General features: G+C 42.3%; 1 protein-coding gene across 1 annotated transcript in view; it reads right to left on the bottom strand.

The window, feature by feature from the left end:
* The window catches only part of plcl1 (phospholipase C like 1), a gene marked incomplete at its 5' end in the record, with an annotated part of 162,087 nt that extends 150,772 nt beyond the window's left edge, over positions 1-11,315 (bottom strand). Inside the window, one exon of the mRNA XM_083996071.1 lies at positions 11,124-11,315. Coding sequence (XP_083852197.1) covers positions 11,124-11,315 — 192 coding nt within the window. The remainder of the gene's footprint in view (positions 1-11,123) is intronic.
* Between the last annotated feature and the right edge of the window lie 10,630 nt (positions 11,316-21,945).

The raw sequence follows: 21,945 nt of genomic DNA, 5'->3' as shown, positions 1-21,945 counted from the left end.
TTGGTTTGGTTCAGTTTGGTTGGGTTCAGTTTGGTTGGGTTGGGTTGGTTTGGTTGGTTTGGGTTGGTTTGGTTTGGTTGGGTTGGGTTGGGTTGGTTTGGTTTGGTTTGGTTTGGTTGGTTTGGCTCGTTTGGGTTCAGTTTGGTTGGTTTGGGTTCAGTTTGGTTTGGTTGGTTTGGGTTCAGTTTGGTTTGGTTGGTTTGGGTTCAGTTTGGTTGGGTTGGGTTGGTTTGGCTGGTTTGGGTTCAGTTTGGTTTGGTTGGTTTGGGTTCAGTTTGGTTTGGCTCGTTTGGGTTCAGTTTGGTTGGTTTGGGTTCAGTTTGGTTTGGTTGGTTTGGGTTCAGTTTGGTTGGGTTGGGTTGGTTTGGGTTGGTTCAGTTTGGTTGGGTTGGTTTGGTTGGGTTGGTTGGGTTCAGTTTGGTTGGGTTGGGTTGGTTCAGTTTGGTTGGGTTGGTTGGGTTCAGTTTGGTTGGGTTGGGTTGGTTTGGGTTGGTTCAGTTTGGTTGGTTTGGTTTGGTTTGGTTTGGTTTGGTTTGGTTTGGGTTGGGTTGGGTTGGTTTGGGTTCAGTTTGGTTTGGTTGGTTTGGGTTCAGTTTGGTTTGGTTTGGTTGGGTTGGTTCAGTTTGGTTGGGTTGGGTTTGGTTGGGTTGGTTCAGTTTGGTTGGTTTGGGTTGGTTTGGTTTGGTTTGGTTGGTTGGGTTCAGTTTGGTTGGGTTGGGTTGGTTTGGTTTGGTTGGTTGGGTTCAGTTTGGTTGGGTTGGTTCAGTTTGGTTGGGTTGGGTTGGTTCAGTTTGGTTGGGTTGGGTTGGGTTGGTTCAGTTTGGTTGGGTTGGGTTTGGTTGGGTTGGGTTGGGTTGGGTTGGTTCAGTTTGGTTGGTTTGGGTTGGTTTGGTTTGGTTTGGTTGGTTGGGTTCAGTTTGGTTGGGTTCAGTTTGGTTTAGTTGGTTTGCAGTAGCACTGAACACAACCAGGCTCCAACTATGTCACAATTACAGATTTTCTATGTACGATTATTGTCAGAGAAAAAATCACGGTATTACGATTATCATGATTATTATGCATTAATTAATTTCAAACACTATTAATGTGTAAAATCAAATATAGTCTAAATATAGGCCTAATTACAGTACTAATTATTTCCACAAAACATCTATTAAAATATGACTAATTACTACAGTGTTTTAAATATATAAGTCATTAATTGTCATCTATACCAAATGTTTAAGTTAATTTTAATCTTTTTTTTTTATTATTACAAATGACACTGACTCTAGCATTTAAATTCCTACCAATTCAATGTTACGTATGGACCAGTATCTGAGCATTCACCTTTACTTTGGTGCCACATCTGCCAGTACGGTTCATACATAATCTTTTTATGGAAAGTGACGGTATTTAGGAATCTTTACGATCAATTAATTGTGGCGTTTAATACCGTGATTAATCGTGAAAACAAGTAATTGTGACATACCTAGCTCCAACACCACGTCTACACAGAGACCACGTCCTTCAGCAGCAGACAACACACACACAGTGACGGACACTCAAGGGACTCCGGTGTGTGTGTGTGTGTGTGTGTGTGTGTGTGTGTGTGTGTGTGTGTGTGTGTGTGTCTGTGTGTCTGTGTGTGTGTGTGTGTGTGTGTGTGTGTGTGCGTGTGTGTGTGTGTGTGTGTGTGTGTGTGTGTCTGTGTGTGTGTGTGTGTGTGCTGCTTTAATGCTCTGAGCTAATTGCTGATGGTTTGCTGGGGGAAAATTAATATAACAGCCTGAGCCTAATGTGTTTAACTTGATTGAGATTAACGTCCCTTTAACTCACTCTTAATGCGCGATGAAGCAGCTGCTCCCACTCACACACACACACAAACACGCACACACACACAAACACACATACACACCAGTGGCTGAATAATAACAACAATGCACAGACGAAGCAGAGTCTCCTGAACCGTCAACATTACTGGTTCCTTCTGCTCGGTGCGACAGCGTTAACTCTGTCCTCTCTCTGAGGACACGGGCTGCACATGTCATTGTTTTCTTATTAAAGCAGAGAAAAAGAAGAAGTAGAAGAAGTTATTTCTGGCCGGAGGGGTCGAGAGGTGACGACTGCTGGAGCGTTTTCAAGGCCTCGACACAGACACACAAACTCCCCCCGATAAATCACACACACGCCGACAGACTCGGTTTTGTTGGACACAAAACATCACATTCTGATACCAGATAATCTAATGAATTAATGACGACTTCAAAGAGTCGAGAGAGCTGAGATAAAGACAGAGACTCCAGCTCCCACCGGGAAAACTGGACCTCAACCTCCATCTCTCTCATCGCTCCCTCTTCCCCTTCACTTCCTGTCCACTTCCTGAACATCAAAGATTCATGGTGCCTTCATGTGCTATGGTAATTATGGTAAATACCAAAAGACGATGTGAAAAGTGCACATGAACACCCTCTCATGTGGTATTTTCCACTGGGCAACTCTTAGAACTGTTTGATGCCCGAGCTGCCGAGATGAGAATAACCTTTGACCTTTTCAACATGGCGGCGAGCAACGCAAGATTGGTTAATGGTAAGCAAAGCAAGCCTTTAGAAAACAGTTAGCAGCTATTCACTTTATGTATGCGTGCATGTACAGTAAAAAAAACGCTTTTAAAAAGCTAGCCAAATAGCCAGTGCTAAATCTCCATGAATATTAATATTTACCGTTTGAGTTTTGATAATTCATCTTCTTGCTGTAAGAGATGAACTAGGCAATCCAAGATTGTTTAACCCCATAGATATTACACGTAGATGCCGCACGTGTCATATATCTATGGTTTTACCCAAGTAACAAGTCTGAATCTGTGTGTCCACCATCTTTATCTTCTCTGTACAACAACAAAAGCACATGAACACAACGCACTGGTAAATACCAGGTCACAAGTGGAAAATACCATCTGTACCATAGCACATGAAGGCACCATCAATTAAGGAAAAAATATATATATAAAAAAAAAAGTTAGAAAGACCCGGATGCGAGGAAATGCAGAGATAGGCTATAAGAGCATTTACCCTGCCAGGTATTAAATCAATAAAAGAAAAAAAGCTGTGCCAGACAACACTTGCCTTTCAAACGTACTAAATAAAGACGCAAAAACTTCCACCGCAATCTGTTTCAGGTTTGGTAAATCATGCTGCGTGTGCTAAATAAATCTATCTGCATCTACTCCTCCCAATAAAAATATTTTCTGCCGTTATGTTCTGGCCCATAACGTCCATATTTGCATATTCATCAATGCAAACGTGCTAAATGCATCGCGTATGCTGTTTTGCCCGTTTGAGAAACGCAATCCTCAGTGCACCCGGTTAGTAGATCAGCTTGCATATTTTTTTGCGGGTGACATCAAGTTTGCACACGTTTTTATACGAGCAAAACTTTAGTAGATCAGGCCCTAAGTGAGGAAATAATGAATTGATATCATCAGCGGTTTCCCACAGCGACGACGTCTCTGCATCAACTGATCAGCTACTATCAGAAAATCTGCTGATTGATTTCCTCTGACAGCTCACACCATAACGAAGGAAACGTTCAAATGCAGAGTCATTTATTTTATTGGTGTGAAACGTTCAAACTGCAGAGGTGGATTATGGGACGATGACGTCACTGCTCCTGCTACAGACTGCATTTCAGACTGCATACAGCATTTCAAAACAACATCCACACCTGAAAACACACACATACCTGAGCATTCAGCTGGAAACAGGAAGTAAACAGGAAGCTGAGCAGCAGAGTTTAAAGAGGAACCAAGCAGGATTTCTCCCGTGGCTACGCTACATTTTTACCTCAGTAAAAAAAGCTCCAGAGTCCTAGATCTCTTGTTGATGACAGATAAGACTACACAGATATACACATGGTAACATGGTAGATGATAAATAACCTTATCCACCGCTCCATGGATTCATTTCTCACCGGCTTCTTCGTTGTTGGAAACAGATGCACATGGAGGAGAGGAGGGTTAGAGACACAGAGGAGGAGACACCACATCTGGAGAGGAGGGTTAGAGACTAGGGCTGCAACTAACGATCATTTTCATTATCGATTAATCTTTCGATTATTTAAACGATTAATTGATCAGTTGTTTGGTCAATAAAATGTTAGAAAATGTTGAAAAACATCAATCAGTGTTTCTCAAACCACCAGACGACGTCCTCAAATGTCTTGTTTTGTCCACAAACCAAAGAGAGACTCAGTTTATTGTCATAAAGGAACAAAGAAACCAGAAATATTCATATTTAAGAAGCTGGAATCAGAGAATTTTGAATTTCTTTTCTTCAAAAACTAATCAAACCGATTATTCGATTATTAAAATAGTTGACGATTAATTTAATAATCGATTATTGTTCGATTAATCGATTAATTGTTGCAGCTCTATTAGAGACACAGAGGAGGAGACACCAGACCTGGAGTTTAACCTCTGACTTTCCAACATGATTCAGTTTTTATTGTCTAGATGACAACATTTTTAAAATAAAACGTCTCCAGCAGAGTTTCTGTAAGTTTCAAAAGGAAAACGTTTTCAAATTTAGAAAAGTCGCTGATCAACTTTCCAACCACCAGCAGTCACTTCAAACAGAAACAGCAGCTCAACGTTTTTTATTCAACAACATATTTAAAGTGTCATAAAGTCATAAAATGATGCAGAAAATATCAAGAACGTTTCAATCGGAGTGAAAACTGAGACTCAGCTGCTTTAAAACTGATGATGATGATGATGATGATGATGATGATGATGTTAAGCACCTTCTGTAACTACAGGCTTTTTGCTAATATGCAATAATTACAACCATGCAACAGCTCAGACTGTTGCTTAAGTTGGCCGTGTGTGTCTGTGTGTGTGTGTGTGTGTGTGTGTTGGGGTGAGCTGAGCAAACAGGGGTGTGTTGCATATGTGTGTGTGTGTGTGTGTGTAAAAAGTGAAGTGTGGGGGCGTCAGGCGTGTGTGAGCGTGTGTTATGTGTTGTCGTAGTAACGCAATCCGACCTCGCCCTTCAGCTCCACTGGTGACCTCAGATAAATTCCCCTTAAAATGAGAACGAGTGTGTGTGTGTGTGTGTGTGTGTGTGTGTGTGTGTGTGTGCGCGTGTGTGTGTGTGTGTGTGTGTGTGTCACATAGAGACAAAGTGAAACTGAAACTTCAAGGTTTTACGAGTGAGACAGAAAAACCTCTTTTCAGAGTCTCAGTAATGTTTTTAATGACTCTTAGAGCTGTAGCTCTGATCTACAGGAAGTGAAGACTCTTCTCTGACTGAACGAGGTCATAGCGCTGTGAGCTGGAGGAAGTGGTGGGGCGGGGCTAACGTGACGTCACAGGTTCGATTCCCCACATCACATCATCACAGCACCTGAGCGTCAGCAGGTAGCAGAGCTGCATCATGGAGCAGGTGTGTGTGTTTGGATCTGAGCTGGATGAATAAAAAAGATAAACTAAAACTAGCAGTGAACAAATAATCTAGTAAACTGAAATGAAAATAAAAATGACTATTTTTCCAAAAACTAGAACTAGCTCCAACCTCCAGGTATCGCTGCTAAACTGCAGTAAAGTAAAGTAGAGTCAGATAACATCAGCTTAGTTGTAGTTTTCTTAGACATGGCCCCCACATACTCGGGCGTACTTGACTCCGCGGACGTCCGTGCGCACTCAATGCGGACGTCCGCCGGACCCATCCGCGCGAACTCCGCGTACGCATACTCGGTGTCACACAACAGACTGCTCGGCGGGAAATCTTCTCATCAACCTGTTTTAAATGTGACACCGTACGCTCGACTATGAAACCTCAAACGTCCGCGGACAGTGCGCGTGGCTCACAGTACACTCACAGCACGCCCAACTCTGTGGGGGCCTTAAGAATAAGACTAAATAAAAACTGAATAAAAACTACAACTAAGACTAAGACTAAATAAAAACTAGTTAATTCTTCTGAGATAAAAACTAAACTGATTCATCTCTTGCTGAACTCACTAAATAAAAAAGCAAACTGAAAAACTAAATAAAAACCAGAAAAAGAAAGCATTTCCTGCAGAAAATGCGTGTGAATGCTGAAAGCAGCTGAACGCTATTGTAGAAGCAATGCTGAATGAACTGAAGAAATTGTTGAATCAGTGCTAAATTAGCTGAATAAACTGCTAAAGCAATGTTGAAAAGGCTAATGCTAAAGCTGAAACATATAAAGTTTGTACTTTGGTTTGTAGCAGTTCGAAGGCGGAGTTAGTGGAGGGGGCGGGGCTTAATTTAAATACAATAGAGAGCACTGACTCTCTCTCTCCTTCTCTTTCTCTTTCTCCAGGAGACGTCCACAGTGTTGCATTCACTTGTTCACATGAAACTTTTTCTGCATCCGCATTATTCTGTTCACCTGCACACACACACACACACACACACACACCAAAGTGTATTTTATCATTGATGACAAAATCCTGAATGAAATGAAACCAGAGAGTGTTTACGTGTCAGAACGTGTCAGACTGGACCGGTCGTCTCATGACAGCAGCTCAGAGCTCAGACGGACAAACACCTCGATGGACGAGTAGCAGATTAAACTCTCTGATCCTCTGGCACATTCAGGCCATCTATGACAGGTGTGGAGGTTCGATACCGGGCACCATGAACCGTGACTGTTAGGGGTGTGCCAAAAAATCGATTCACATAAGAATCGCAATTCTCATTTAATACGATTCAGAATCGATATAAAATGTCCCAAAATCGATTTAAAAAAAGAAAAAAGTCGGCCTCCATCTCCTTAATTTAAATTTAATTTAAAAGGCAGCATGTTTAACTGCACTTTTAATTTTGTTACTTAAAGCAGAAGTAAGTGATATATTTGTGTTAATATAAGTCTTAAATAGTTCTATCTTCCGACAGCAATCACTTACATAGAGTGTTTGGACTGAAACACGGGTCTGTCAGTCCCTCTGCTCTGCTCTGAGCCGAAGAGAAAACATTTATCGTATCCTACAGTTTTTATCCAATGAGGAGAGAGAACGGCATGCAGGGCTGTGTGTGCAGCCAAGGGACGCCGTGAATGTGGTGACGTAGGGACGAGGACTGTTATGGTGCGTTCAAGGAAACTCGTTTTTTTCCGACCTGTGAAGTCGTACCAGTTCGATCTGGTACATAGACTGTACAAAAAGACGTACTGGTACGATTTCACCGGTCGGAAGTTACGAGTGGCCGTTATAGTGACTTTCACAGGTAAAACAGGTCGGAAAAACACGAGTGGGTTGCCTGGAACGCTACAAAGTCGTAAGTTGTGACTTGAAGCTGTAATTTATGATTTCAAAAGCCTGCCTGGAACGCAGCATTAGCCAAAACGACCGGATCACTCACTTCTGCTTTAAGCAATATGTGATATTGCTTTTATGCAACAGTTTCAACAATAGGCTTTATGCACAGCTCCACTACTTCCTGAAATAAGCCAGCTCCTTTATTACCTGTTTTACCTTATTGGACCAATTGATTAATCCAGGTGTGTCTGACCATTGTTGTGAGGTCAGACACACCTGGATTAATCAGCTGGTCCAATTAATAATGTAAAACAGGTAATAAAGGAGCTGGCTCATTTCAGAAAGTAGTGGAGCTGTGCATAAAGCCTATTCTGTCTAAGCATGGATAAATGTTTAAAACTCAATAAATGTGAAAAAAAACACTTTAGTCGTTCTGTCTAGCAAAGCAGACTGGAGTAGATCATGAGGATCCTTCCACACCGACAGACTGAAGCAGAAATCATGAGGAATCAAATCATTTTGAATCGAAAATCAACTTTGAATCGAATCGTATAACCCCAAAAAATCAGAATCGAATTGTGGGATAGTAAAAGTTCCCACCACTAGTGCCTGTCGCTGACATCCCTCCTCTCATCCTCTCATCCCTCCATCCTCTCCTCCACCTCCTCCTGCAGCAGTCAAAGGCCTCTGTGTTCAGCTGGGCGTCCAGATGGGGCTCGCTGGGCTGCGTACAGTTACGGTCCAGACCCTGGCAGCATCACCTCCCTCCCTCCTTTCCTCCCCCGTGACCCCTCCCTCCCTCCCTCCGCTGACATGAAATACAGCGCTGGACGACGTTAGCGTCAGATGTGAAGCGGTCTGAGAAGGTCACAGACCAGAGGAGCGTCGGCCCGTTCCTCCCTCAGCTGCTCCCACGTCACACGGTCCGGTCCTGACCTCGTCCACACAAACACTCTCATCACTCACTGGAGGAAGAGGAAAAGCAGCAGCAGGACAGAGAACTACTGCTCACACACGTTCAACCAGCTAAACACCGCACGTTTTAAAAAGGAAACCACTTCTTCTCCACAGTCTGACGCATTAAATTATAATAACACTGACACCGTATGAGATGCAACTTTAAAGCTCCAGATTTTCTTCTCCTGTGCTTTTATTTTGAAAGAAGGAGGCTGACTGTTTTCTAAAGTGATCCAATTAAAAACAGAGCAGATTTCAGAATAAAACACTCAGAGAAACTAAAATCCTGCAAAGTTGTTGGATGGTGGGTCCAGGTGGTGGTGAGGGGGCGGGGCTTAGTTGTGACATCACAAAGTGACAGGAAGTCCTGACGGCTGGTTTTAAGGCTCAGTTTCTGAATACAGGCTGTGTGCATTTCTCTGTGGACTGAGGCTTTGATACTTTCACAGTATTAATATAGAACCTAGAGCTGCTTTATAATCACACTACACATGGACATCTACCTTTATACTGTATGGAGCTTTAACACAAACATCTACCTTTATACTGTATGGAGCTTTAACACAAACATCTACCTTTATACTGTATGGAGCTTTAACACAAACATCTACCTTTATACTGTATGGAGCTTTAACACAAACATCTACCTTTATACTGTATGGAGCTTTAATACAAACATCTACCTTTATACTGTATGGAGCTTTAATACAAACATCTACCTTTATACTGTATGGAGCTTTAACACAAACATCTACCTTTATACTGTATGGAGCTTTAATACAAACATCTACCTTTATACTGTATGGAGCTTTAACACAAACATCTACCTTTATACTGTATGGAAAGGAAACATCTATTTAGAGGTTCATGTGACCAGTGGATAAACCTTCGCAGGTGAACAGAGACAAACAGTCTCAGTCAGTAACAGCTGACCTTCTGCTGAGAGGTCACATCATGAACCACTGCTCCACTGTGCCTCATCTGTCAGTCATTTTTCAATCTGCTGCAGCTTCATGATGATAAATCAACCACCAAACCATTAAAAGACGTCTCCTCCAGCTTTGAAACAATCAAACAGGTGTTTTTGACTGATACTATATTAGTGGTTCCCAAAACAGGAGGGTGTTAGTAGAAGAACGAAGAAACAAAACAAAGTTCAGACCCAGATATCTCATTAAACTTTCCTCCCATTTTTGATGTTTTGAGTTGGTTTGATCCTGCAGCTTCAGACCTGTTGTCATGTTGCGCCAACCCCCTGAACCAAGTCCGCTAAACTACAAGCACAATTCATCACAGTGTTTTACACTGAGCACATCAGTGTTCAACTGGTTCTTATAAATGTCTAGTCATATGATGGTTTGTGTGTCATTTGAGACTAAAATAGCATTTTGAGAATAAAAAACTTTGTTTTGAATGTAAAATTTCATTTTGCAGGTGAAGTGAGGGGTTTTGCCCATTGTGTGTGTGTGTGTTTTTGGATTTGTGTGTAGAGTTCTGAGAGTATGAGGCATGCTTTCAGAAAATAGGATAGGATAGGTTTTATTTGTCATTCCTATGCGTCACATAAAAACGAAATTATGTTTCACACATCCACCGTTCCAGATCAAGATTAGTGCATTCATTTCAACAAAAAATACTGTAAGTAAAACATGTAGGCTATAATTAAAAAACAACATATAAAATGAATGATCACTGTGGGGAAGAAGCCGTTCAAATGTGTGTAAACAATCGAGAAAAACTGTAATGTAAAGAGCCGAGCGGGGCCGAGCGAGGAGCAGCTAAACCTTTATCAGAGCGCAGGAATGAAAACAGAGCGGTGATGAACCTGCAGCTGAGTCAATAACACTACACTCCACCACATTCCTCCTCCTGCTGCTGCTGCTGCTCCTCACCTGAGGAGGAGGAGGAGGAGGAGGAGGCCATGACACCTAAGACAGGTGAGCTAATGATGCTAACACATGATCCTCCTCCAGTGACCTGCAACCTGAGCACGGCCAGGTGAAGTCACCGTGATGCCAGGGGCTCGGGGGCTCGGTCAGGTCCGTCTGTGGGTCAGTAGGTGAGGGGTCTCTGCTGCCTGTCATATGTCGTTGTCATGGTGATTAAACCTGTCAAACTGACCCTTAAGATGCTTTAACAGTGACACCCCCCCACCACACACACACACACACACACACATAACACACTGCTGCTGGTGTGTTCACTGTCACCCAGAGGAGTCAGAGGTCTGAGAATGTGGCGTGTCCGCTCCACTTCACGCTGCAAAACCTCAAAATATTTCCAAGATTATTTGTCTTATTTCTTGTCAAAATGTCTCATTTCTGGTCAAAACTAATCTCTTTCAACTTAAAATAAGACTCATCACCTAAAAATTAACTTGTTTTTAGATCATTTTCACTTGTTTCAAGCAGATTTTCACTTGAAATAAGTAGTAATAAGAAAGAAAAACTTGCTCCACTATCAGATTTTTCTACTTATTTCAAGTGAAAATCTGCTTGAAAGCAGTAAAAAGTGTCTAAAAACAAGCTGCTTTTTAATGTGATGAGTCTTATTTGAAGTAGAATGAGATTTGTTTTGACTAGAAATGAGACATTTTGACTAGAAATAAGACAAATATTCTTGGTAAGATTTTTGAGTTTTTGCAGTGCAGCTGGATGATTGACAGGTGGAGGCGAGAAGACAACCACACCGGAAATGAGCATTTATGAGAAAGAATAATCTGAGAAAACAAAGTGGCACAAGATGCAAACATGAGCAGCTCCAGAACCAGAACCAGGACTCAGCGGACCTGACCTGAGACACTTGTTGCATCATCAACATCATTTAAACCATCAACATGGCTCCAATAACAACTCGCTTTTAAAAACCCAAACCGAAGCAGAACCGAGCCATGCACGCTGACCCACCTTGATGATGCTGCTCCTCCGCGGCGCCGCCCTCACCGACTCCAGTAGGATGGTGTCCTGGTCCTGACCTCCTCCTCCTCCTCCTCCACCGGGGAGAACCACGCCGCTGCGCCGGCCGCGGGGCACCCTGGGCGGGATAGGACAGTCCGCCGCTCCGTCGCCGTCTGCAAACCCATCCCGCTCCGACGACATGGTGGTGGTGAGTGAGGAACAAAAAGGCGGTGTAGGGTTGTTAAAAAATAATTTAAAAAAATAAAAAATAAAAATAAATAAATAAATTCAAAAAAAGAAAAAGAAAAAGAAAAGAAATATGTGGGGTGAAGCAATGAGGTTCACGGATCAGAGCCGAAGAGGAAAGTTTGCGGCTCCTTCGCTGCAGGAAACTCAACTCCTCCTCAGCCCGGTTCGGTTCATGACGACCGGTTCTGGTTCTGGTTCTGGTCCTGGTCCTGGTTCTGGTCCTCGGTCTCAAATCAAATCAAATCAAACCAGATCAGAGCATCGCAGGTTGTTCCGCGTCGAGTCGAAAACACCAGAGAACAGAGAGAGAGACGCGCAACAAGTCCTCACTCCCTGCTCCTGCTCCCCGGGTGCTGCTGCTCTCCGACGCCGCCTGACGGAGCCTCCTGCCCGGGTAAAGGAAACAGCTCGGACCGGCGGAGCTCCGAAACTCAGCCAGCAGCAGCAGCGGTGTTCACAGCGGAGTGTGTCCGGGTTTCAGCTGCCTCTGCTCGGCTGCTGCTCCGCTGCTGCTCCGCTCTCCTCTGGAGGAACAACACCGCGATGTCAAAGTGCACAAAGAGGAGGAGAAATAAAATGAAATAAAACAAAACAACAACAAGGAGTGAAGTTCCGCCGCGGCTCGCTCGCTCGCTCGCGCCAGCACCCAGGTGAGTGTCCTCCTGTCCTCGCGCAGCGCCGGACCACACCACGCGCACGCACTCCTCGGAGCAACAACAGCCGAGTTTGGACGAGGAGGACTGGGACACAATTGACAGTCGTTCCGCCCCCCCAGCCCCCACCTTCATCCTCCTCCTCCTCCTCCTCCTCCTCCCTCCGCGTGGCTCCGCCCACACGCCGCTCGTGGGAGCAGCCGCGGCCTGTGATTGGAGGAGAGCCGCGTCCCAGGTACCGACAGAGAGGAGCTGAGACTTTTTATGATCCTTCAATTTGTACCACATCCATGACCCCTGGACAAAATGTAGACATCAGTTACTCCCAAAATATTTGTGATATATAGGCTACAGCTCTGGAATTATCAGTTTCTCTGGTTTTACTATTTATAGGTATGTGTTTGAGTAAAATTTTGTATTCTATCAACCTCTGACAACATTTCTCCCAAAATTTAAATAAAAATATTGTCATTTAGAGCTTTTACTGGCTGAAAATGACTAAATTAGTCCAAATAACAAAAAATATCAAGTCTTTTCAGACCTTGAATAATACTAATAATGCAAAGAAAACATGTTCATATTTATTCCTAAACAACACAGCAAGAATATTTTAACTCAGGAAGAGTTTATAAATCAGTTTTTGTGGGATAATGTCAATGTTTAATCCCAGCAGTGGTTTTTATAATCTTCCTATAAAACCAGATGTGGTTGAGGTGATGACCTCACCAGATTTCAGTTCTGGAAATTAGCGCATATTTCATTAGATATTGCCTCATTTACATATTTAAACATAAAATTTGACAAAACTTGTAATACAAAAAAATATTTGTCTTAATGTGAGTAATAAACTTGGGAAGTTTCATGGTGATAGCTGTTAGTTAAAATCTTGGACTTAAAAAAGTGGGATGGAAATAGTTGGACAGTTGTCTTTATGTGTGCTTGTGTTTGAATGTGTGATGAGAATAAGAGAGAGTATGTGCTGTTCATTCATTTCATGATTTGGCGCTCTTGTTCCCTGCTTTTGCTACTTTACTCTGTCTATTTTAAAAATATTATTATATCAGATTATATCACTTTTATTCAACGATCTTAATATTGTATTCTCTCTGTCTCTTACCTATGTTGCTACAACCTGGCTCAAGGCATCTTCTCTTGTCTCACAAGATTAATGTTTTTGTGCATTGTCCCTGTTTTAAATAAATAAATTCCTAAAATTCCTGAATTCCTAAGTGATTGTTTAACTCAGGGATCAATGATGTGATGAGCAGGAAATTGATTAACACTGTTCAGGTGACTGTGTCTGACCTCTGACCCCCAACCAGCTGTGATCATAACTCTGATGTATTCTTCATCAGCGTGGACAGAACGCAGGTCACGGTCACGGGAGACAGTCGACGGCGATTTAGTGTCTCGCTCAAGGACACATCTGCACACACACACACACTCCCACACACACTCCCATACACACATAATTTCAACAGTGTGATGAGATCACTGCTTTTTCTTTTTTCCTTTTTAATCCAAATCATATTTTTCTTTTCTTTTCTTTTCTTTTTATTGATTCACTCATTGATGAATTTTCAAAGTAAAACTTCCTGTTACAGTTGTATTTTCAGAAAAGCCTTGATCTACCCAGAATCCATTGCACCACAGCCCCAATTGTGAGACGTTAAAGGAGAATTCCGGTCATTTTCTAAGTAACGCTCTACAGCTCTAGATCCCCAAGTGCGACCAAAGGGAAAAATCCGAGAAAAATCTGTGCAGCCCGGACCTAGCTCTCCTCCTGCTAGCTGCTAGCTCTCCTCCTGCTAGCTGCGCTACACTGCAGTTAAACAGCAAAGTAATGGGGGCAGAACTTTAAAACCACGACTTTGGCTTCTATATAATGCTCAAAATATCACTACACATGCTTTGCAACACCCACCAGCTCCTCACCACGCAACAGTGAGTGTGCATGACTGCGTTGATATGAGAGAGCAGTGTTAACGTGTGTTTTTATCACCTAGGCTACCCCTGTTTACTCTAGCTTCCTGGGTAGACCTTACTAGCCGACTGTCGAGCTCGGGACTGTTTCCATATCAACAAAGACAAAAACGCAAGGAAAACATGGATTTAGGAGGAAAAAGATATTTTGGATGGAAAACACTGATAGAAACAACATCAACATGTTGCAAAGCGATATTTTGAGCATTATATAGAGGCCAAAGTCGCGGTTAGAAGAACTGCCCCCATTACTTTGCTGTTTAACTGCAGTGTAGCGCAGCTAGCAGGAGGAGAGCTAGCAGCTAGCGGGAGGAGAGCTAGCAGCTAGCGGGAGGAGAGCTAGCAGCTAGCGGGAGGAGAGCTAGCAGCTAGCGGGAGGAGAACTAGCAGCTAGCGGGAGGAGAGCTAGGTCTGGGCTGCACAGATTTTTCTCAGATTTTTTCCTATAGTCGCACTCAGAGACCTAGAGCAGTAGAGTGTTATTTAGAAAATGACCGTAATTCTCCTTTAAAGTGTTTGATGGAACAGTTGAATTCAGACTCAGGCGTGATGCATCTGTTATCCACTAAAAGAGACACGACTCTCTTCTCTGGTTTGAATCGTTTCATTTAGTTCAGTGCACAGATTCCTCCTGAACTAACAGTCGACAGCTAAAGGTCAGTGAACGCACCGTCACCACTGATGTGTTCACTGACAATCAGGAAACTACAGAGCCTGAACCACCTGCTGCAGGTCAGAGGTCAAGAGGTCAAAAGAAGAAGAGTTACACTGACACAGTTCATCCTAAAGAAGACGTGTAGGCCTAAATAAAAGTGATCGATAAGCTGCAACATGTTGTCATGGTTACAGTGTGCCTTCCAATCCCATCATTCCCTCTGTTTTTTGTTTTTTATTTCCCTCTCTTCCTGATTGGCTCTTTGCTCCTGGTCTGGTTTCCCTGCAGCTGCGTCCTCCGCTCTGACTTCACCTTTTCAAGTTTACTATGAATCTCAATTTGACCTTTTTGACCTTTTGACCTCTTGTCTCTGAGTTCTGCTGTTTCAGTCTGAGCTGCTCTTAAAGGGATAGTTCACCCAAAATTGAAATTTCACTCATTATCTACTACTCCCCCTCATGTGGACTAAGGGCTGGGAGAAGTTTCAGAGTCCTCCGTGGCTTCTCTGAGTTACAGGGGGTCTCGGCGTAGCAGTGCATGTCCATATGACGGTTGCAAATGGATACCAACTGTCTTCATAACAAAAAGACACACCAAAAAACATCCAAATACCTCCATGCAAATTTGGACGAACCGGGAAGAGGGTGAACTATCCCTTTAACGCCACAAACTGTTCAGTATATAGGCTATAGGTTTGTTTGGGCTGCCAGTGAAGTAACTGTAACTTATATTTCATTTAAAACTCCAACCCCACGCTCATGTTTTATTGTTTTATTGATCAGTCTGATCAGTATTATTGATCAGAAACAGCATCATTTAACAAACATCTCTCAACACCTGCTCGTTTTATTTTATTTTATTTTTTCCACGCTGGAAAATAATCAGAGCAATAACGTGACACATTTTCCATCTGCTCCTCCGTCACCAGGTCAGACGCTGAGGATTCATTAAACAGCCTGAGACACACACACACACACACACACACAGCAGCAGCAGCGGTGTGAAGCCGTCTGACCTTAAACCTGGACTTCACTCCTGCAGCTTCAGAGTGAAAAACAACCACAGCTTCATAAACCTTGAGCTCTCCTCATCCTGCAGCTCTCCTCCTCTCCTCCACTCATTAGTCTTTTTATTTTTCTTCTATTTGTCGGAGTTTTAGGAACAAAAACAGCTTCTTGTGTTGAAAATTGAAACGTAACCGTCAGCAGCTTCGGCTCAGGAGGAGATCAGCTCACACTCACAAAACTAAACAATAAGTCCATGTTTATTTTACACATGTGATGAACAAGAAACAATAGAACAATAGACGTTGTTAAAGGGATAGTTCAACATTTTGGCAAATTGGCCCCATTGCCATAATCCCTATAGTCATAGCAGTAGGTTCGTTACCTTTAATTGTGGGTGCAAGGTGTTTTTAGAACGGCGGATCAGAGCCGTGAGCTGCTCAGAGCTACGCTACGGAGGCTCATTATGGGATTTCTTGGTTTCCCTCATCAAACTCATCAAATACACAATCCAACAACTCCACAACGCTCTGGTGGACAAGTTGTGACCTGCACATTCACCACGCTATGAGATAATAACACAACGTTACCACACAGAGTTGTTTTAGAGGGAAATTCATGCAAAACCGCTGATGCACGTTGCCTTCAGGGACAGTTTTTCATCAAGCAGTCTCTGTATTTCCCTCTAAAACAACTCTGTAGCTCATAGCGTGGTGAATGTGCAGGTCACAACTTGTCCACCAGAGCGTTGTGGAGTTGTTGGATTGTGTGATGAGTTTGATGAGGGAAACCAAGAAATCCCATAATGAGCCTCCGTAGCGTAGCTCTGAGCAGCTCACGGCTCTGCTCCGCCGTTCTAAAAACAGCTTGCACCGACAATTAAAGGTAACGAACCTACTGCTATGACTATAGGGATTATGGCAATGGGCCAATTTGCCAAAATGTTGAACTATCCCTTTAAATGCTTCATAACCTGGGAGTCAGAGGAAGAACAAACATATTTAATCCTAAACCCTTTTCCCAAAACTATTCATTGATGAGTTGTGAACCACATGACTCTTCTCTTGTAGAATACATAGAGAATATAATGTAACTGCTGCCCCTAATGCTTTATTTAGTTGTTTTTTTTACAATCATCCATAGAGAAATCACAAACCAGTGTAAAGTCAGGACTCACAACAACAACAACATCACCAGGACTCACACTCAATCTCACTTGTGTCCAGTATAGTTGTTGAAATAATTAAATGTGGAGCAAAGTGGAGGAGAGAGCAGCGATAACGAGCTGCAGAGCGGATGAAAGCCAGTAATGTTAACGTCCACATGCATGAGCACACGATGAGGCAGAGGATGAGTGGTGCTGATGAAGAGGAGAGGTGCTTCAGTCCGTCTCTAACGAGGCCGTGGGCGAGAGTCACACAAACAAAGGCCTGATGATGATGATGATGATGATGGTCAAACACACTGAAGCCTGATCACCTGTGTGTTCGTCTCATCCTCGTTTCAAACACTCAGAGTCTGGATGAAGGTTGGCACACACACACACACACACAAACACAATGTGCAATTTATATTTAAAGCAGAAGTGAGTGATATATTTGTGTTAATATAAGTCTTAAATAGTTATATCTTCCGACAGCAATCACTTACATAGAGTGTTTGGACTGAAACACGGGTCTGTCAGTCCCTCTGCTCTGCTCTGAGCCGAAGAGAAAACATTTATCGTATCCTACAGTTTTTATCCAATGAGGAGAGAGAACGGCATGCAGGGCTGTGTGTGCAGCCAAGGAACGCCGTGAATGTGGCGACGTAGGGACGAGGACTGTTATGGTGCGTTCAAGGAAACTCGTATTTTTCCGACCGTGAAGTGGTACCAGTTCGATCTGGTACGAGTTCACGGGTCGGAAGTTACGAGTGGCCGTTATAGTGACTTTCACCGGTAAAACAGGTCGGAAAAACACGAGTGGGTTGCCTGAAACGCTACAAAGTCGTAAGTTGTGACTTGAAGCTGTAATTTACGATTTCAAAAGCCTGCCTGGAACGCAGCATTAGTGAAAACGACCGGATCACTCACTTCTGCTTTAAATATGTTCACCTTAATTACCCGCCTTATCTAAAACAGTACTACAACTATCAAACCAGACAATCTACTTTTCAGTGCCTCACTCACAATAGTAAACTAGAAAATTTCCTCTGGGAAATTTTGATAGGTTACCTGTGTGTGTTTGTGTGTACGGGAGAGGATGCACGCATAACATACACACGCATGTGTATGTTACCTGTGTGTTTTGGTGTGTGTGTGTGTGTGTGCGTGTAACTGTAATCACATGAAGCTACCTGTATGTGTTGGTGTGTGTGGCTCCAGGTGGATTCTTTATAAACATGTTAACGAGCTCTAGGTGGATTGTTTATAAAGTTAACGAGCTCTGGCCTGAGGCTCAGAGGTTACCACGGCAACTTGAGGTGGTTGCCAATGACGATAGAGGCCCCCCAGGCTGAGGCAGACAGAAACGTCAAGAAAAAGAGCAATTTTCTGCCTCTGCACTGGTCTCGCATTTCGGCTTACTGTGACAAAACGGTAGCTCCTATCAGAACAAAACCCAGACCGAGAGCATCACAAGGACTTCCTGAACGCTTTGATATGATTTTGGTGTTTCTACGGTAAATATTTTGCAGAAATGAGCGATTTTAAAACAGGGGTCCGCTCTGCTTCTCTCAGAAAATCTTTGTATTGGAGTCAATGAGGAGCAGAGACAGACGTGGCCGCACTTAGAGGCTGACAATTCAAATTCTGTATATCTCTCAGATATTTTGAGCACATTGTGAGAAACAGAACAAGTTTGTCTACAAATTTGGAAAAAATCATGTGTGCAGAGCGTAAATTGTGGTCGGGCCGAGTGTGGAATGAGAAAAATTTCCCACTCCCACTCTAACCGATGATGTCACGCACTCTGACACGAACATTCCGTGCAATACACACGCATTATAATCTCATAATTTCTCCAAAAATGATCATGGTCATTGATCAGGGATTGGTCAAAAACTATATGACCTATCAAAACGTGGAATAATACGCCAATACACAAGACTTGTGTCTACTGTTTAAAGTTTAAATGAAGTCTCTAGGTGAAAGTATGCCTGAGCAGTAGACGTTTGTAAAACTCCAATGATTGTTCTTTTTCGCTCTTTTTTTTTCGCCCGTCCCATTGACTTCAATGCCCCAGGCACTGGCCCAGTGCCTGGTCAGCTTGCCCCGTGGCCCTAATTACTGTAATAGGTAGGAAAGCATTTATGTTCAAAGGACCAAATGACTGGAACCTTTTACCTGTGGGTATTTAGTACATCATCTCAATCACTAAGCTGTTTTAAAGAAGTACTATCCTCCTATTTTTAAACATCTTGTTCATGCTTTCATTGACTCTGTCGCCTTATCTCATCTAATATTTGTACAAACTTTGGTTGTAATCTTGTCTGAGTGATTCTTGCATATTGTTGTACAAAGGCCTGATGATGATGATGGTGATGATGGTGGTAAAACATACTGAAGCCTGGTCACCTGCGTTCGTCTCATCCTCGTTTCAAACACCAGACTTTTACTCCTCAGAGTCTGGATGAAGGTTGGCACACACACACACACACACACACACACACACACACACAGAGAAAACAGCATTTATCCTAAAATCCCACATGAACCTGCAGACGCTGGAAAACACTGTGAAGGAGGCCGAAGCTCCGACTCACTGAATCCCCTCAATTATTCTACTGAAGGTGTTCCCAACTGTGTGTGTGTGTGTGTGTGTGTGTGTGTGTGTGTGTGTGTGTGTGTGTGTGTGTGTGTGTGTGTGTGTGTGTGTGTGTGTGTGTGTGTGTGTGTGTGTGTGTGTGTGTGTGTGGACCTTGAGCCGAACACACAGCTGTGGAATGTGGTCAGCTGGTGAGGCCTATTAACGCACGGAGCTCAGCAGTCGCACTCCACTGTGAGTGTGTGTCCGTGTCCGTGTGTATGTGTGTGTGTCCGTGAGTAGTGTTGTTTCGCACACTGAAGGAATTTGACACGTTTGTCATTTCACATAAAGATCAAGAACGAGAGAAGATTCAGATTTTACCACTTGTTGCTCGACACAGTTCATCTCTGTTTTTCCATTTCTGCCTGTTTGAACCTGAATTATTCTGCATTTAATAACATAATTAATCACGTTTTTCAGTTTAATGTTTTATGTGATAACACAATTTTAACACATGGTTCCAAAACAAAGTATTATTGTTTGTTGTCAACCCTTATGCTGCGTTCAAAACAACTTGGAAGTCGGAATTCCCAACTTCCGACATCATTGCGTTCGCGCTGCAAGAACTCGAAAGAGAAAAAACATGGATAGCTGAAGGAAGTTTGGGATATTGTGGCTCATCGCTGAATATGAAAAATACACACAGCTCAATATAAATGTATTTCATATACTGCAATAATACACAAAAGAATATGCATTAAAACCTCAACAAATAACTTAAAAATGTTTAATTCTACCATTTAAGACGAAGGCCGCCATGTTTTGATGTTGTCATGACGTCAAGTCGGAAAATCGGAGCTCTGAAATGATTCCAGAGTTTCCAACCTGTAATTTCCGAGTTTGACGCCGTTCAATTCATTTTTAACAACTCAGAGCTCGTTTTTTTCTGACTTCCGAGTTGTTTTGAACGCAGCATTAACTGAACCACTCCTTGCGGTTTAGCGCCATGCTAACACTAGCTCAGCCCGTTTTCACTTTTTCATTGAATTTAAAACAAATAAAAATTGCGATTAGGATAATTTTTGGTTAATATAATAATATTCCTGACTACTTTTACCAAAACAATACAAAAATCTGAAAAACATATAGGCAATTAGACCAATTTATGAAACAGCAAATCTATTTTATCATTATTTTATTATAGGCCATGCTCCTTCTGGCAGGGGGAAATTAGCCTTTTGGCTATAATTGGGTGCATTTACATTTCATCTGTTTTTTAAATGTTCATTAATGTACACTATCCTTCTCGAACAAATAAAGGAAAAACTAAAACATGTCCCCCAGTTTAGTTCAACCCCGTAACAACATACTAATATTCAATATTCAACAATCATGTTGAAAAATATCATAATTTCATGATTTCCTAAAGTCATGTGATGCTACATGCCATGGCTAATTATGGACTTATGGGCGACTTTTAGCCAAAATCTTCAACCCTGTAACAAAAAACACTGTGAGGGGATTGAGTCTTTGTTACAGGGTTGAAAGGTTCAAAAACCAGACGACCCAAAGTTAACTGAGTTTAGAGAATCGGCCACAGAGACACAAACTACACTGCAAAAACTCAAAATCTTACCAAGAATATTTGTCTTATTTCTTGTCAAAATGTCTCATTTCTAGTCAAAACTAATGTCTTTATACTTAAAATAAGACTCATCACATAAAAAATAGTTTGTTTTAATTAGACACACAAAAAACTTTTCACTGGCAGATTTTTCTACTTATCAAGTGAAAATGTGTTTGAAACAAGTGAAAATGATCTAAAAACAAGTTCATTTTTAGGTGATGAGTCTCATTTAAAATGCAAAGAGATTAGTTTTGACTAGAAATGAGACATTTTGACAAGAAATAAGACAAATATTCTTGGAAAGATTTTGAGTTTTTGCAGTGTAACTGCTAACAGGACAAGTGGTGACATAAAGTTTAACAATCTGGAACATTCACTCTGCTGCTAAAACTAACACAGAAAGATCAACACCACTTTTATTTCTAAACATTAAATATGTAAATATACACCCACCGGCAGCAGCAGGCAGCTAACGTAGCTTAGCATAAAGACCACAGGTTTTGTCAATCTATCTTTTTATTGACACAAAAACAATGTGTGAAACAATGAATCCTACACAGTTGCACGTTTTATTTAAAAGAGACTTTATGTGTTGATGCAGGATGTTCAGCTGCAGGTGGTCTGTCCTCTCATCTCAGCAAGAAAGCAAATTAATGAATTTCCAAGAAGACTATAGTCTAACTTTCTATTCACAGAGCGACAGTCTGTGCTCCCACATCATTTATTTCATATCAGACTCACAGCTGCATTTCACACAGACACACTGGTCCAAGGAATAAAAAGAAATAATTCAAACAGCGGCCGAGCTATCAGTGGCCGAGGACCGAGGTGGATCCAGAGTCTGTGCTGCTTTTACGTCTTTGACTATTGAATTAAACGCCTGTGTGCAAACCAGATGTCCCTCAGGATGATAACAGAGTCTAAGCTGCTTA

This window comes from Trachurus trachurus (genome assembly GCF_905171665.1).
Source record: "Trachurus trachurus genome assembly, chromosome: 21".
In the NCBI taxonomy this organism is placed as follows: domain Eukaryota; kingdom Metazoa; phylum Chordata; class Actinopteri; order Carangiformes; family Carangidae; genus Trachurus; species Trachurus trachurus.
The sequence above is the reverse complement of the archived record's forward strand: the minus strand, read 5'-3'. Positions and strand labels throughout refer to the sequence as shown.